Raw genomic sequence first — 18,742 nt, forward strand, 5'->3', positions numbered from 1 at the left:
GCAAAACATGAGGGTGAGGAGAGGAGGCAGATGCCAGGCAGTGAGCTCCCTGCAGACAAAGCCCACGCCAGAGCTGCAAGGTGGGGCTCAGCTTGCCCAGGCTGAAACAGAGACAGAAAGCACACAGAGCTTCAACCAAATTCCAGCCTGGAAGAGGAAGCAAACTTCCACCACGACCATGAAAAGCATTAACCTCTTCCTAACGGGCTCAGGGTGGGCTCTGCAAGTTGGTACATTGCTGTGTTTTATGATAGTTAATGGGGTAACTGTGAGTGAAGGTACAAATACCCTTTGCTGAAAGACAGGCACCAAATATGTGCCTGGCAGGCAGGCAAGAGGAGGGATTTCAGAACATCTTAGCCCTGTGCAACATTTGCCACAGTTCTTGCAGGGCCAGAGACCTTGAGCTGGTTGTGGCAGGATCGTGGTTCCTGCGGAGGGGCTGCCAAGGGCTTTTAGGTACTCACTGCCATAGGCCAGGCAGCCGCTTTGACCTCTGCTCTTAGGTCTGTGGGTGTATATTAGAAGTGGGTTTTATTCCTGTATCCTCGGTTTGGAAACAGGCTCCTTGCTGTGGCAAGGTGGTTTGGCCTGTGGCAAACAAAACATTCTTCATGTTAGCTACCCAGGCGGAAATTATTGTGTGATTAAACCCTTTCTACTTTGTGCTGAGTTTACACAGTGTTAGCAATACGTTGTTCCTACTCCACCCCTGCTCTGGAGATACATTTAATTCTCCTATAGGACCAATTCAAGGGTTGGAACAGAAATGTCAAGGATTTGGGGAGAAAGCAATAAACAGGGGGAAATATGAGAAAAAAGAGAAGCATTATCTAGATACCAGTTTTTCTTCCATATCTGTTTGGAATCAAACTGGTTCATAAATCTTGCAGTGGCTAGAAAATTCATCGTACCTCAGAAAGAAATGGTGCTTTAATTTAGTGCTTGCCTTTTTATGTTCCTGTTTGGAAAATAGTGTGCTTAACCTGTAAGTTAGGCTTTGGTATGTAGAGGGTGCAGAGGAATTGATCAGCAAAGGGTTTACAGAGCACAAATCTGTTTGGCAAGGAAGTTGCTGAAAACTGTGGAGTAGATGCTGCAGCGAGTACCTTTATGATTGATTTCCATTCAAGTCAGACTGACTGCAGCGTGGTCATTTTTCTAACCCATAACTGCTCACACTGCAGCAGTCTGCTATCTGCAGGGTGTCTAAATTATAGCAGTCCATGTCCGTGTTACCTTTTACACAAATTACTTACACCAGTTTCTTTTTCCATGCAAATTCATCAGCCCCTTGTAGCTGCTGTCAGGAAACTGTTGCAGAAAGCACAAATTGATAAAACGAGTTAATGTTACTGTCCTTAATTTTTCTTTCTTTCTGTTAACACACCCTCTCATATACTCAGCCTGCAGGAAGCCTATGATAGTTAAGAGAAGATAACAAAGGGTCTGAATGTCCTTGTCATAAATTACTTCCCAACTTCATTGCTGTTAATGGTCATTCCAGATTTTCTCAAGTTTTAATGGCGTTGTGTATTTTCCGTCCCGTGCTTTTCAAACTCCGTGGCCATCCAGGCTGTTCCCTTTCTGTCTCAATAACGTTCTTAAAAGATCCTTGCCAAACAACAACTAATTGTCTTGTGGGGATGATGAGGCAGCTGCAAAGCTACATTATTCCTCTGTCAAATCTGACATTGTGAGCTCCTTAAGACTTGGGGTGAAATACTGGCCCCATTACAGTCAATGGCAGAACTCCCAGAAGCCTGTGTTTGAGCCCAGACATGTTAGCTGGGTGATAGGAGCTATCCTGTCTTCATTTCCTCACTCCTGCCCCGTCAGAGTGAAATTTTTTTTCTCATTTGAAAATGGGCCAGATTCTCAGACCAAAGATTAAACTTGGCTCAGCATCCTTGTGTGGCATTGAGACTGCTTTGCCTTTGTTGCTGTGAATCAGGGCTCTCAGACAATAGGTTCCAGGCCAAGCTTGTGCATTTTATTGTGTGAGTACGTTCCTTTTTCCAATGGCTCTGAAATGTGAGAGAGAAATCATGATCTCTAATTGTCAGCTCCCAGAGTTGCATTGTCCTGTAAATAGCACTGGAACAGCAGCAGTGGATATGGTACCATTTGCCCTATAGTGGCTTCTTTGGTTTGGTTTGGGGTTTTTTGTGAAATGCATTTTCTGTTGACCTTAACATTAATCTGCTCCATTCCTCATCTCTTCCAAGAATATGGCACATAGAGTCCATAGCTTTGTGCCTTCAAACTTCAGGGTGTGTAGGAATTCATAATGTTTTAATGCAGAACCAAGGCTCTATGACAGGGAAATTAAAGGTATTCATAGGCCTTACAATAAAGCCTGCGTGCTGGGTAAGGTAATAAGAAGTCAGCAGTGGGAGCTGACTTCTGGATAGAAGTTTTTGAGAGTCATATCATAGATGTCTTTAACTCTGCTTGTGGTGGGTTGAAGTTCCGCCCCCCCCCCCCCCCCCCCGCCAGCATTAACTTTGCCAGACCAGCTTTAGCTGGAGGAGAGGCCAGAGGAAAGCTCAGATGCTCACAGCCAGAAGAGAACTCAGGTTTCTCATCTGCTTCTGTGCTTTCTCCGAGGAGCATTTGTAACCTCTGTGCTTGTTGATGTACATCACGTATGTACCAAAGGTCCTGAGGTGTGTACTTCCCTGCCTATACTGCTTATAGATTATGCCAAGCACACTACTGGGATGAGGCAGCCTATTTATAACTATGCCAATAGAAGTAATGTTGTCCTAAAAGCAAAAGCAACAAGTTTCATTAGATGTTAGAGTGATATTAATAGAAAAGCAGTGCTTAGAGAAAGTCTTGCCATAATTGTTTAATTTGGATTTTAAAAAGACAATAGCTTTGGAGAAATGTAAGGAGGAGTCATGGAACATTGTATTCTTGATAAAGTCTGCATCTTCTTGATTGCAGTGCCAGTTAACATTAGCACATCCTAATTTCCATATCCCACCTGTTCTCATTGTGAAACTAAACACACTCCTGAGGAAGAAGAAGGTGATTGTGAAGTGCAATTCATGCTGTATTCACATGACTTACTGACTGCAATCTCTTTTGTTTCCACAGCACCAATAGCTGCAGGAACAGGCCCTAATTTCTCCCTCTCAGATTTGGAAAGTTCTTCATACTACAGCATGAGCCCAGGAGCAATGAGGAGGTCTTTACCTAGCACATCCTCTACCAGGTAATTTAATCTCTGCCTACTACCAGGTTACTTGGAAACCCAGACCAGCATCATTACTCATCTAGGAAAGTAACCATTAAATTCTTTGACAAGCTGTTTGGGGGCCTCAAGATGTGGAGCTGTTTCAGATTCACAGAGCTGAATGTTCAGCTGGATTGCTGTTAAAGTTCTTTTTATATGCACAAGCTTGTAGGAAAAACTGCGGCACTGATTTTTGTAACTTCTGGCTTTCAACACAGCGTATCAGGAGAGGTTCCGCTGGAATTGTTGGAGTTTCTTTCGCTTGCAGCAGAAACATAAGAAATTTGAAACATACTGAAACGTGCCACTTTGTCTTAGCAGAAAAGTCTTAAGATATACTCACATTCATTTTTTTACTGTTAAAAGTGTTATCTAAGAAACTAACACGGTTTAGGACCCCAGTCTATGATGCATCCTAGTTTTCATGTAGCATTCAGAAATTCGTGACTCAGCCTTTGGAAAAGTGAATTGTTAATGCGGATGACTACCCAGTCTGATTTTGATTTTGGCTTAGATGCCAACTATCAGACAAGGATATTTTTTATTTTTTACCTTTAACCATCCGTGACATTAGATTTATAAACAAGCCCAGTCACTCTCATAGTCTTGAACACTATTAAGGAACAAGATTGATTTCCCCCCCCCGCCCCCCCCCTAAAGCCAAAATAGATCACTTATTTCAAACACATGACAAGAAAGTCTAACTTCAGCCCAGGGTACTTTTACGTTTTTATCTCAGTCTGCAGTGCCACCAGCTTTGCAGTAAGCAAGTGCACATGTGAAAAGTCTCTGTAATTTGAATCTAGTTGTTGTTTTTATTTAAAACAAAATATCTTTAAAGAGAGGCTCTTAGCAATAACTTCTTACAGTTTGCAGTGATTGGAAGAGCATTCTACATTGTGCACTTAGCAAGCACATTATGAAGCTCAGTGACTACAATTCCCATTACATATCAATTAAAAACTTTGTGCTCTTTTTTTGGTTTGTTTTCTTTTTGCATACCCTACAGTGCTCATCATTAACACCCTTCTCAGGTAGGATTTGCTTGTGACTCCAGAAGCAAGAAAAGTGGGGTTATTAATGTTACTTAAGAGCTCAGTTGTTGCTCTTCTATTCTTCTGCAAATAGCTACCACTGATAAGGAGCTAATTATAAACAGCATGGGTAGTTAATAACTCGGTAATATGTTTGTTTTCCTCTCATTAGGCTGTTCCCAGTCAGTCAAAAAAAAATATTTAAAAAAATTCCTTAAATACACAGACTCAGCAGAATTATCAGGTGGTAATTATATTGTATGCACACAATTTCCCCTATTGACACAAAACAATTCTGTAAATTAAGGAATGGCCAAACCTGCATTCCTTGCATACCACGAGACTTTTCTTCCTGTTTCTCACAAACTCATTTTGCATACCCGCCAGCTCCTACCTGTGCAGAGAACTTCAGGTGGGGAGCTGCAGAGAGCCTCCAAGCTTTAAACCAATAGAAAATGCAGTGGAATATTTTATGTCTGTTAAATACATTCCCCCTGAACAGAGGAGTCTGTTCTTGAATGTCTTAATAGAATACAGATTTGGTGAAAAAAGTAAGCTGGCCCAGTCTTGGAAAAGTACTTAGAAGAGAACTCTCAGTAACGTCCCCTTCCAGTCTGTGCAACTCATTAGAGAAAACAGAGCCAAGCTGAGTATCTTTGGCTTGAGGATCTTCCCCCTGCAGAACTACTAATGTGTGAGTCAGGGGCCACCAGAGACCATTGAAAGGGCTTTTCTGTCTCCTGAGCCTTTGGAGAAGGAGGTGTGCTATATCACGAGGGAAGCCTTTAGTGCTGACAGTGGCCAGAGGCAACTGTTTGGGGTGGGGAGACGCTCTAAGCTTGGTGGCACAGAGTTGCAGAATAAAATGCTTATAGGATAATGTGAGGGTTTGTACCAAGAATGGATTCTTCTATCATTCAAATGCTTACATTTGCAAGAAAATGTAAGCCAAGAATAGAGTCTTCCATCATTTGCTATCCTATACTTCTTATGGGAGTAAAGTCTGGGTTAATATAAAGGCTATGGTTAAAAGGTTGAAAATATAATTTTGGATTGATAAACAATTGGCCTTTCAGACAAAGCTGTGGAAAAACCTGTCAGTTAAAATGAGTCTTGTATGTCATTACCATGCTCATTCAGGTTGCAAAAATCATGCAATATCAATTAAATTTTTATTGACCTCTGTTGTGCTTTGAAGAATGTCCTCTTGCAAAAGCTCAGGTGTTAAACTATCTTCTAGTTAAACTCAGGTGTGTTTGGGGCTTCACTCTCTACTCTCTGAGAGTTGTTTTATGTCTCACTGAAGCAAATCAGAAACAAGTAGGTGCTGAGAGGTTGGGCAGGCAGAATAGCTGTGCTTCCCCTTCTCCAGGCCCTAAATCTGTTATAGTTTCCATAATCAAGTTCCTCTGAAGCAGAGCTAGCAAGATAGGTTCCAACAGAATTGCTTTTGTTCCTTTCCATACACAATGAACTTTTGATGTGTTTTTGCTTTCTCAGCTCTACAAAACGTCTCAAGTCTGTGGAGGATGAGATGGACAGTCCTGGTGAGGAGCCATTTTATACAAGCCAAGGGCGCTCTCCAGGAAGTGGCAGCCAGTCAAGTGGATGGCATGAAGTGGAGCCAGGTAAGCCATGGCTTTCAGGAGCCCCAGAATGTCATCTCCAGTTGCTCTGTCTTCTTACCAGAATACACTGTAGAGAAAGGTGACCAGTTCTAAACAGCTTGTGACTTCTTCTGAGAGAAGTTATACTAATGAAAATATTGTAGAGGTTTTGTTGCTGCTGCAGCTGCGAATGTTTCTGTTAGTGTGTCATTTCTGTGTTTTGGCCAAATATCTGAAGTATTTAAATAATGCAGAGAAGACAGGCAATCGTTTTTCTGTCGAAACATCCAGATTCAATACTGACAGAATGGTGTCAATTGCTTAGCAAAAACCAGTACCTGTGAGGGCTTTGCCCTGCTGTTATCCTGTTTAAATAAATATCCCTAAACTTATATAAGGTAGAAGGACTTTTCAAGCATGATATAACACTTGAGCTCACTTAGTAATGACTTTTAAGAGGCTTGAAGAAGGAGTTGTTTTCTTAATCTGTAATACTATGAAGTGTGATTGGAGGATTTGTATCAAAACAGATATATCACTGAGCGTGATATTTCATGAGGTGTAGGAAACAGCTCTTCTGCCTCAGTTAAGTTTTGTGTGTGAACTTTTGTGTTGATCATCTCTTGGGTTATGTTACATATTTAACTATCCATTGATCACTTATCTGGAGATCATCTGGGTGCTTAATACTATTGGAAATATTTTCCTGGGTCACTGCTATGTGGAGAGGTGAAGTTAATGCCTCAGTTTTGCTTACAGCTATATAATCAAGTATTTATAGCCAACAAAATAACAGAAGCCTTGTTTGTTAGATGAAGGCAAGCGGTGCTTTCATCTTCAGTCTCCTAGTGTTTGAGAGGGCTCTCTGAACAGCCCCAAGAATCTTTCGCAATATGGGGTTTTTTTCTTTCTCTCTTGTTTGTTTGGGTTTAAAATAGTATGGTTTGGGTTTGTTTAGAAAAAACACATGCTTACCCAGGGAACTGTGTATAATGAACTATACAGCACAGAAAAGTAAATTCAACCTGAACAGCATTAAAATCAGTTCTGTGGGCACTTGGCCAGCCACCTATATCCTTCATCATGTAGGAAGCATACCCACAGCTTTCTCTGGAGACCCTGTCAAACAGCTGTCCTTTACAGCATGCCCAGAAAGTCACCAAATTTGGGCTATTCCAGACTGGGAGGGGACTGATTCCTGCGCCTGGGAGCCCTTGGAGGATCCCCTGCCAGCTGCCCTCTCTCCTCTAATGAGGAGGAGCCAGCTTGTGGGCCCTTATTGACTGCAGATGTGGCACTTTGGCAGGAGGAGAGGGTGGACCTGCAGGCAGACAAGTGCCAGGCTCCCTGTAACTGCCTTGCTGCCACCATCCCCAGGGCTCTGGTGTTTTCAGTGAGGTATGCTGCTCAGTAGGACACTAGGGGCTGTTTCCTCCATCAGCTCCAGGCTCCAGATGATGTAAGGCAGAGCTTCACCTTGTACTAAGCCAGTCCGCTCATGGAGCGGCAAAAACATGAACAAAAGCTCAGCGCCCATGGAAAGGGAGAGATCACAACCTCCTCTGCAGACGCAGATGGCTAAAAGCTGACTGGGTCACTGCTTCTACATCACTGTCAGGCTGGGAGCTAGCTCCCCCCAAAGTTTGGGGTAGTCTTTGTTAATGACAAATGTTCTCCGTTTGTGCAACAGCCAGGAGTTGGCTATTAATTTTGCTGTCACTTCTGGTGGGTTTCCCTGTGTGTAGTCATTACTTCTGTCTCATCCATGTCCTGACTAGATGGTGGTACTGAGCTGCTGAGCTGAGTGCCTCCAAAGCACCTCCACCACTCTTGGCACCAATGGGTGCCCATCATGAAGAACCACGACTGCCCATGTCAAACTTCCTGAGGTGCTTAGAAAGGCAAGAACAAGTAGAGAAGAGAAGGTTCTTCCTTCCTCATGACCTTCCTCACTACAGAAAAAGCTCAGATTCTGCTTAGTCTTGCCTGTAAAATGGCAGAAAATCACCTTGCAACATCAGGGACTCAGGCCAGGTACCAACTAGATATAGCTCAGATTCATCCAGCCATCTATCACTGTCACAGCTATGAAGAAAAAGAGCTTTATCCTGCCTGTGTGGGATGCACTTTCAAATCATCTTTATGCTATATCCACACAACCCCACCCCAAGACTTCTGCTGTTGCTTTCCAGCAGCCTGTCCTCTGAATTCATTGCCTCAGCTTCTCTGTAAAACAGGGTCATTGGATGAGCAGAGAGATTACCTAGAGAGCCACAGCTCATCAGTGGTGAAGGACAAAACAGTACTGAAGTGTCCTTCCGTGCCAGGACAAGAGTGTTACATCAATGGCACAAGGTACTTTCTGCTGAGGGACACATCCTGCTGTGGTCTGTGCACAGTACACTGCCTTACCTCAGGAATCACACCTGGGTCTGATATTAACATCTGACCCTTTGTGTTTGACATGGGTGCTTTATCTCCAGAAGTGTAAAATGTTTTATGAGTCTTCAGTGGGACATCTGCCTAGAAAATATATTGGTCATCTAAAAGCTGTACAAATGATGTTAACATCCCCTATTACTCGGTGGCTTGATGCAGCTTTTCTCCATGAGAGGGGAGCTTTGGAGCCTGGGCTTGTTTTAGATCCATCCTTTCCCAAGTCTCTCCTGTCCAGAAAAAGACCTTGCCATTTATTTAATCTACAGTCAAAATGATGGCACAGTTCTAACATACAAGAGCCTCTGAGCTTCAGCATTTGGGATTTTTCTCAGTGAAACTGGCAGTAGACGTTTAAAGACAAAAGCCATCTTTTTGTTTGACTTGGCTCTTCTTCCATGTGGTTCATTTTATGCTGCATGGGATAATGCAGGTATCAGTGGTGCAGAATGATGCTGGTTCAGAAGGGAGGCTGAAGTTTTATCCTGTGCTGGCAGAGGAGTGTAAGCCAGGTTTCCAAACTCCATAATTAAAGCCTGTCCTTTGGGTTACTGGCCAAACAACGGGAGAAGGAAATCAAACCAAGGAAAGGAAGCTTAGACTTGTCTGTGGGATAGCTGTTCTGGCTGGGAAGGAAAGTTCAGAGAGGAGCCAGCAACCAACCTTCCAGCCCAGTAGGATCCACACCAAAGATAATAATATATCCTTTGGCTTTATTGCCTTTGAGTAGATTGCTTCCTCACAGGAGATTTAGATTTATGCAGAGATAGCTGCTTGGCCTATATGCCTTGACAGGTTTATGGGAGCAAGAGGATGAATATTCTGTCTCTGTGTGTTGCATTTGCTTAGTTCTGAGGTGGGCACATGAGAAAAACTGGGGACTTGAATGCAGGAACAGGTGTGAAGCACCCATGTGCTCATGCATGTGTAGAAACAGAGGCAGGTACTCATGGCACAGAGACCGTGGGAGGGTTGTAGTGAAGGCATTGTTGGGGACAGTCAGGGAAAGTGAAGAAATGTCACACTGGAAAGTAAGCACACTGCAGAAGAGAAAGGAGATTATTTTAGACCATATAGAAAGGAAAAATGGTATAGGGGAAAGAAAAAAAAAAAAAAAAAAGAAAAAAAAAGAAATTCCAGGAAAACAAAGATTTGACTTCCTAGAAAGGAAATATGAAATGGAATATGTAGACTCTTCTTAGAGAAAGAGAGCACTCCAGGCAGAGGGTTATTTACCGCCAGCCGTGACTAGTCACTCTACATCTGTCTCCGTTTTTTTCTCTTGAACAAATTCCCTTTTTGGATACTTTCTTCCTGCTTTGCTTCCCTGTGATTGCCCCTGTAAGTGGTCTTTGGAGGGCAGGCTGTATACTCAGAACATATGTGCAAACTGGCAGGAGAACAGAAGAGGACAAAAACACTCTGTGTGCTATTTAGATTAGGCAGTGGATGCTTCCCCTGTGCCTACTCTCAGGGTCTCCGCTGCGTGCAGAATACAGGCTGCACCTATTGTCCATCCGCAGTCCTCCCTGGGGCTTGGGGCACCCTGACATCTGTCTTGCGTAGAGGCTTTGCTGGGTGTAGATCCTACATGCTTCACCCACCAGGAGTATGACCCTTCCATTCCTGGCTTTTCAGACCTTAGTAATAAGCAGAAGACTCAGCCTCACGTTTTTTTACATCTAGATAGTTCTTGCAAGCAAGGATATAGCACTCTCCTTGTATGTCAGATGTGACAGCCAAAACAGAACCCAACATTAATTCTATGTTCCTTGTACTGTACTCCTTGAGTCTTGCATCCATTTACCTGCACTCGAAAGCTCCTGGGGAGCTCTCAGGCCTAAAAAGGCTGGAGTCTGCCAGAAAAGATGAATTTCCCTTCACAACAGGAAGGCTTAGGAAGTAAAACAAAGCAGACATGTAGTAAATTACTTCTGCTTTTCAAATACCTTTTGCAGTATCCTCCTTACCATTACTTTATCTCAGCACTTTCAGTACATAACTCTTGTAAACTGAGAAGAAGGGCAAGAGAGGATAAAGATGATGTTAGATAGAAACTAAGGCAGCACTAGGCTGGCTTTGAACTCCTGCACAAAGCTGGCCCATGTTCAGTTCTGTGGCAGCTCTGCTTGTAATAGGGGTAAGCCATAATTACACGTACAAGGTTTTTAATTCCATACTAAGAGAAGTATGAGTTTAATGTATATTGGTATTCAATTTTCACATTTTCTTTAATGCAGTCTCTTGATTCAACTGAGGAGTAATGCTTAAGATGCAAATTCAGAGTATCCTTTTAGTTTCTTTAATTAGGTCTTCCTGGTACTTGTACTTCCACAAATTAGTTTGGAGGACAGCAATGCCAGGAAAGGTACATGTTGGTCATCCTTGTGCTTCTTGAGATATCTGAAGAGACATTTAGCTCTGCTTCAGTTGCAGTCTTGACCAATTTACAGTGCTATGTCCACCTGCAACATGGATAGAGCTCTGTGGTCCTCCTTCCATTGGAAGGGTGACAGACCTCCCATGATCATCCACTTTCCCTTCCCGTAGCTCCACCCCAGCTGTTCTGCTGCTGATCACTCTGTGCTAGGCTCTTCTGTGTCTTTACTTTGAAAACCTCATGAGACTTTCAGTGCAAAAACCTTAAAGAATTAGTAATCACATTTGCACTGCATGACTGAATGAAAGACATATTTACAATTCCAGGGACTCATGAAGTTGATAATTTTATATGAACCTGCAGAAAGCTGGAGAGCTCCCTGTTAGACTGCCAGACATGTCTTTAGTAGTAAAGGAGCTATTAAAGTCGGCCTCATGATTGCTCCCTACACCACTCAGACTAGTGCTGCTCATTCTCTTGTCATCATCTGTAGGACTGTCTGAAAATAATCTCTGAGCAATTTCTATGCAGATGAAGAACTGACATCCTATTCTGGAGTATTTCCCTTGCAGTGGCAGTGCCCCTAACTTTAATGGTACTGTGTCTCTTCTCATTACTAGTTGTAGAACAACCACATGCAGGCAGCCAGTCCAAACTCTTGCTTCAATAACTCTTTTCTTAAATCTAGCAAGGGCTTTCTTCTTAGCAAATTCTCAGCACACAAGACAAAATCTTCTCCATGTTTACTAAGAAACTTTTATTTATGTCTTACATCAGAAAGGCTCACTCAGGCAGAGATCAGCTGACCACAAGAGTTTGTTTGCAAAGTCTGTTTGGAATTATATCTTGGAAATGCCAGAGAAAGTGGTATAATGGAGATCACAGATTGTGTTCTTTATGCGTTCTTTAGGTCCTAAACACAGTTGTTGTCTGGCACCTCCTAGAAGATAAAATATGTGTAGTATGTCCCAGCATCAGTGATGCAGAGTGCATCTGATCTGTCCTCAGGCAAAAGGTCTATGGGCTCATCAAAAGGCTGGATGCCACACACTAACTCAGAGCACACAGAGGTTTCCAATGATTGTGCTGCATTACCGCCAATGATTCAAGGGACTGACTGTAGAAACTATGATGAAAAACATGAGAACCATGTATTATACAAAATAAGGAATAGAAAAATAATCCCTTTTTACTGGGAAAACATTCAACTTCAGACCTGGAGTATTCAATATCAAATAACTTTCTGGCACTACTTTTCAGTGACTTGCTGGAGTGGGCAGTTTTCACTGGATTGTAACTAGGCTCTGGAATTTCACAATCTTTATTAATTTCCTTAAGCTGAACTCTTTGGATGCTCACAGACCTATTTAAGAAAGACAAAACCAAAGAAACATCTCTTTTCCTTAGACCAGAGGAGGTCTACATCCAGGATCCCTGCCAATTATATTTATTCAGTACTTCCCAGGTGTGACATTGTCTTGCCCTCCAGTTCTCAGTGTGTGAAGAAAAGTCGGGCAGCACACTCACACAGCCATTAAGATTGGACCTGCCTTGTGCAGCAGCTTCATTACATACCTTAACACATCTATCAGCAGGCTGCAGTGCCATTTTTTCCTCCGCTGAACTTAATATCTTAAGACAGTGGGAACATTTCGCAACCAGACAAACCTCCAGCCCACGGCATAGTTTGGCCGTTCGAATGGGAGGTCAGAAACAGATCATGTTTCTCTGGTGGCCAGAACATTTTTGTCTACAGCAGAGAGAATTTTGTCAGGCTCATTTGTGCTGCTAAGCTGAAGAGATGCCGCAAGTTGTAGATATGGCAGACAAACTGTTGCCACCCAGTTCATGCAAACTTCCAATGTTCATTTTCTCTGAAGAACTTCTGACCTTTGTTAGGCTGTCTACTGTGATGAAGTCTTCTGCTCCTGTTCACCCCACTTCCCTGTTCCCATCCAGACCCATGCTTTTTCTCATCTCCCAGGCTTTATACAGTTTCACACATTTCTCCCCACTCTTAGAGTCTTCCAACATCCACAAATAAGAAGCAGAGCCTCTTTGGGCCTGTGCTATCTTCTATGCTTCTGTTACTTGTGCATGGAATTAACCATGGCCCCATGTGCACACTGCCTCTTAAAAAGCTGGTTTCAAGTGAACAGGTAGATGCCTGAAGCCAAACATACGATGGGAGCATACTGCAAGGAACTCAGCTACTGCAGAATGCAGAGTTTTTCTTAAATTGCTTTCATAGAGTCCATGTGTTTCCCTTATCCCTGCTCTCTTCATTACAGTATCCCATCAAAACACAAGCTGCCCAGTGGTTTTCAAGAATGTAATTTTTTTTCTTTTCTTCTAAAAGCAATAACACTTATCAACTTGTACTGAAATACCGTATCAGCTCCTTGTCACTGGCAGTCTACAGTTCCTGCCGCTAAAAGTTTAATGCATTTACAGGAGCACTTAGGCATCAAGACTTTGATATCACAATCTGTTAGTCACAGGTGCTACATGATAGGTTTGTGTTAGCACATTATAGATCTTTTATCAGATACTGCACAAAATGTGTGTGTTTTTCTGCCAGGCAATCAGAATCAGGCTGCTGCATAGTTGATGAGTTACTCACCAATATACAAATTGTTGTTTATTTTCAACAGAACTTTTCCAGAACTGCACCTAATGGATAGCTCAAACTCTAATTGGGCAAGGCCAGCAAAGATCAAGAACTTCATGTGAGCTAAGAAAAACACAGCAGGTCAATAGCGGTGCTTTAAGCATTGTCAGTCCCTTGCATTCATCAAGTCAAATGATTAGCACTACTCATTGGCTGTAACAGACGTAGTTATTTTGACAGTAAATTACCACTGGATCAATAGCTCAGCTTTTCTTTGGCAATTCATGTAGTAGCATGAGACCTGTGACAGCATACCACGTTGCTGGCATTACTGTCCCAAATCCATGGGAGGATGTTTGAGGTGGGGAAAGAACTACTGACTGAAAAGTCAGTTCAGATCAAAGAGTCCTAGGTGTTTTCATATCCCTCAAAGGTTTGTGTGGTTTGGGTTTTGTTGTTTGGTTTTGTTTTGTTTTGTTTTTTCCCCAGACACTAGTCAACACAACAGACTTGGCTCTGAGATTCAGACTTAAACCATACTTTCCATTTTTAATAAAATTAATAATCCCATGCAAGGGTTAGAGCACATGCCTCAGCTTTGCTGTAATCCCCCAAGGAAAACATCCCTTCAGTATGGTCCCAGAGAACTCAGTCAGTCAATCTTATGGCTCTGCTTCGTGCATCTGACTCCAGATGTCAGGAAATGTATCATTTAAAAATGGCTATGGAGCTGTAGGAGATCTGAGTTTAAAAATGCAGAAAGTGTTTCACTTCAGATATTAAATTAAAGCTGTGTTTTCAACTGGCCTGGTGCTAGCATTGTCCATACTTACTGTTTTCAATGACTTTAACGACCAAGTTCAAAGCAGGTCTTCAGCATGCTATTGACAGCCATAAGATCACCTAAGCTACTTCTGGGTCTACCCTCAATCAGTATCATCTGAATCATTTTTCAGACTGATAGGAAAGATTTAGTGCTAAAAATTATTCCCTGATGAAGGCTGGAACAGTGCTTCCTCATGACAATGGGATTCCTCTAATCATGGAGTCATTAAGGTTGGGGTAAAACCTCTAAGATCATCAAGAGCCGTGTTAGTATTCCATGGATCTAATGTTCTTCAGATGTCCTTGCTGGTTGAGCCATATTCTGCCACCTGTTCTGTTTAACATACACACCAGCAGAGACACTGATATGGAATGTGCTTTCCTTTTGACACCAAGTGAAATCTCTAAGCTTCCTTGGTATTGGGACAAAACCAGACCAGTTCTGCATGTTTTCAGAGCTAAGCTCTGAAGGACAGAAGCACCCTCTGTTTGAATACAACTGTGTTTTCCTTGCTGATTTGGAGTCTGTCAAACGTGAATCTTTGTGAGCTCCAGACACATCTGCTCTGATGCAGTTACTCTTGAAGATCATCTGATAGTGTAGCATAGGATTGTCTAATTGCAAAATAAGATGAAACACATTGAAAGTATTGTACCTGTCTTCCAAAAGTTGAACTAGTTTTCTTGTTTGCTTCTGGGACCAATTCAGGATGTTGACTTGGATCTATAAACTCGTCTATAGATTAGATCTTGGTTAGGAAATGGACTGCATTCCTTTCATGTGCTGTCTTAGCAGTTGAGATCAGCAGACTTGCTTTTTCTAATGTGTTTGGGAAGCAGGAGCAATATTTTATCTCCTGTGGTATGCTGCTGGTACAGAAATGCTCAGGCATATTAATTCTTCAGAACACAGGAAAAGTCTTCACCTGTGTAGGCCGTCATGGGAAAGGACCCACTGCACAGATTGAATTGAACTCTGGGGTGTTTTGGTTGAGGGTTTTTGGTTGTTGGTTTTTGGTTTGGTGTTTGGGTTTGGGGGTTTTTTTGTTTTGCTTTGTTTGGCGGGTTGGGTGTTTGGGTTTTGGGGGGGAGGGTTGTGCTTTTTTGTGGGTTTTTTGGGTTGTTTTCTTGTTGTTGGTTTTTAGGGTTTTTTTGGAGGCAGCTGGAAAATATTAGTAGTTTTTAGGGCCAATATACAGTACATATTGAGAGCCAGTAAATTATGCATATTATTGCAAATTCCTCTGCACTTCTGCATTTCATAAAACAGATAACTAAAATACACATCTAGCCAGTTCAGTTCCCCAAGAGATGCCCACTTCCAGGCAGAGGACAAACCAAAAAGACAGAAGAGGACACAAATTAGCCAAATGGAATGGCTAAGTAGTTGAAACAAATGGTTTTAGGATCTCTAAGTAGGGACCATGACCTCCTTTTGCATCAGTCAAGGCAACTGTGAAACTTTGTGAAAGAAGCTTACCACAAAACAGATGCTGGGCTATCTTAGGTAAATAAATTACCAAAAAATAATAATAAAAAACTCCCCTACACATTTTACAAAGCACAGCTGTGTAAATACTGCATGAGACAGGGGAGAGGGGGAGCGATGTAACATACACCCTCTTTTTTTTTATGCAGAAGTTCTGCTCTCGGCACTGTTTATTAGCATTCCCGGTACAACCATCACTCCACTGTGTGGCACACACTGCGGCTACTGTACTCTGTGCACACATTTTGATCTTTGCTCTAGAGGAGAAAATCAGGCTTTATTTTAAAGGAGATATTTTCACCCAAAGGTAAAATGTGTCATGAGAGGTGTTAAGGGACAGAGAGAAGATGGTACAAGACCAGGACCAGGAAGCAGACTGAATTAGACCTCTTTTTTTTTTTTTCCATTTCCTTTCCCACACTGTGTCTGCCACACTAACTTGAGACGTTCCCCTGATTCTGCACCATGTGAGGAGCAATCCTGAGAACTTAACTTCATTGAGGTGGCTATCTGCTGCAGTTTTCCTCAGCTGCCAGTTACAGCATGTTCCAGCCTACAAAAGCTGTGGATCTGCCCACAGAGAACAAAAAATGGCTCTTTCAGCTTGACTGAAGGCTCACCTAGCTCAGCATGTCACCTTTGAGAAGAGTGGTAGTGGACACCTAGGACCACAGCAGCAGGACAGAGTACAGCTTCACAGATTTTTGGCAGCAGACAGCTTGGTTTCAAGAGCCAAAGGCTTTGTTTGCATCTTTGTGTTTGACAGCTTACAGCGGACTTTTCTTCTGGAGATGTGCTCAGTTGGTTTTATCCCATTCTTTATTTCAACCTCTATAACTTCCCATAGCAGCAAGTTCCAGTGTTACTTGGTGCTGTGTAAGGAAGAACCACTTCTTTTGTCTGTGGCCTGATCATTTTACTTGATGCTCCTTTGTGGTGTTGGTTTTTTGTTTTGTTTTGTTTGGTGTTTTTTTTTTACTGCCAGAAGTAGTGAATAAATCATTCCCTGGTTACTTTCTTTCAAGTTAAGTGCTGCCCCAACACTTTGACCGCAGCAGTCAGTGAGCATAGGAAAGCAGAGAAATCTGTCTAGCAGCCTGTTAGCTCAGGTAACAATTTGGCTGAGTGGCTGCAGAGCCATCCTATACCTTCAGGAATGTATATGTGCTGTGATAGCAGCTGTGTTGCTCTCCCAGAGTGAGTAAGCTGTAACCTTGACCCATAACCCAAGAACTCACAGCACTAACCTGTACAGCTGAGTGGCTATGATCAGGACACTGCAGGCAAATTAGGGATGCTAGTTAAATTCTAGTAGCTTTCTCTCCTTTTTCAGCTTCACAAAAACTTAAAGTGAGTACCATCTTCATCTAGCAGGTATACTGGATTCAGTCTTACTCTGGTTTCACTGGTGTCTTGCCCAAGGGAGAGCAGGTAACCCACAGCACCCTCCACCTCTGCTTCCCCACACCACTCTTGCCCAGCCCACAGCCCCAGTGAGATCATCCTTTCTTCTATTCTCTTACATCAATGGTTGCTGCTATTTTTAGTGTCATATACACCAAAAGGCATAACATAAGAGGTCCTGTTGCTAAAATTAGCTGGAAAATTATAGGCTGTTTTACTGTGTTGTGCACAGTCTTCATTTGCCTCACTGGGCTTTGTGTGCAGATCTTTGAACCCCCAAAAGCCAAGAGAGGGAGATGCAGTCCTCATGTCCAAGAGCAGTACTCCTGAAAAGAATGGGGCTATTTTATATCAGCAAGGGCTGAAGACGACATCTTGAGTTACATTTTTAGGATAGAAGTATATTTTATTTTAAAAGTAAGGTTTTCCAATCAATGAGATTTGAAAAATATAAATGTATGGACTTGCACTTAGTGTAACATCCCCTTTCATTACAGCAGCCCAGGTTTATCTCCAGGAGTATTATCTGTGGTGCAGCACACTAATGTACTACCTTGCTCTGAACAGGAGAGAGCACTTTGGATGTAGTCCAGATTTAACCCTGTCATAGGACTTGCCTATACTCTTAACCAAAATAACAGCAAATGAAAGTAAAGTGTCACCATGAGTCGTCTTGTGATTTTGCCCAGTCTTAGGTGTGAGGTGCTCCTTTGAAGCAAAGAGTTGTGGTCATTACCACTTGTTTTATGACTCCTTTACCTTGCTCTGCCCTTTCAATCCTTACAATCTGGATCTTTTTTCCATTCCTTGAGTGAAAGCTGCTCAGCCACACCTAATCTGAACATGCTGTGGAAGAAGCTGCTTCTGATTGTCAAAGTAAAGCTTTGACATCTGACATCAAATTGATTCCTGAAAAGAGTCCCGTCATCCAGGTGGAATTGCAAATTCTGGCCATTTGGAGGTGTTAAAAATTAAAAGACCCTCAAACCAGCTGTAATTCTTATGCAAATCCTTAACCAACTGGGAACTTGTAAGTATTAAATAAATTGTTTGCCCTCTGTTTAAAAATCACCATCTAAGAAACCAAATAATTTGGTGGGGGAGCACAGGTTTTGAGAGCAAAGCAGTCTTACAAACGTAATTTCTCCCGTGTTCCTTCAACTGTTGTGCTCTTGTGATTTTTCAGTGCTATTTCTCTTGCTTTTGCCAAGAAAGATTGGACCAGATGATCCTTGGGGTCCCTTCCAACCTGGTATTCTGTGATTTTTCTACTTCTACAGGATTTTTCTCTTTAATGCTATGTGGAAAACCCTGAACAAAACCTGACACTTAATGCAGAGTAAACAGTGGCAATGCCTGAATAGAAACCTGATGTCAAATATGCAACTACCCTGGGAAAGTGTAAAATCCATTCCTTTCTCATCTCTTTCAGTTGTTGCCTTCTTAAGTGTATTATTCATAAAATTAGTGATTTTAAAATGCATAGAAACATTATTTTGATATTCATAGCATCACTTTAAAAAAGGGGGAAAAAAGAAGGTTAAAAATCGATTTGCTGGCCTCTTGGGGAAATGCTGTAATGTTTTTGGCTGTCTCCTACTTTCTGCTGCCAGCTAAAAGTACCATCTGGCTTGTTTAGGGCCCTTTTCCATATCAGGTGCTTCCAAAATTCTCCCCAACCAGAGGATTGTTTCATTGGGTTGCTTTGCCTG

At 42.3% G+C, this 18,742-nt stretch overlaps 1 protein-coding gene across 12 annotated transcripts in view; it reads left to right on the plus strand.

Annotated features, from left to right (window-relative positions):
• The window catches only part of NFIA (nuclear factor I A), a 255,292-nt gene that overhangs the window by 168,639 nt on the left and 67,911 nt on the right, over positions 1-18,742 (plus strand). For all 12 annotated transcript variants that reach the window (XM_068140738.1, XM_068140747.1, XM_068140743.1 and 9 more), the window contains 2 exons: positions 3,106-3,223; positions 5,779-5,906. In XM_068140738.1, the coding sequence (XP_067996839.1) occupies positions 3,106-3,223; positions 5,779-5,906 (246 nt within the window). The remainder of the gene's footprint in view (positions 1-3,105; positions 3,224-5,778; positions 5,907-18,742) is intronic.

Source organism: Melanerpes formicivorus, unplaced genomic scaffold, assembly GCF_026170545.1.
Source record: "Melanerpes formicivorus ecotype bairdi unplaced genomic scaffold, bMelFor1.0.p_v2 SCAF_7, whole genome shotgun sequence".
NCBI lineage: Eukaryota > Metazoa > Chordata > Aves > Piciformes > Picidae > Melanerpes > Melanerpes formicivorus.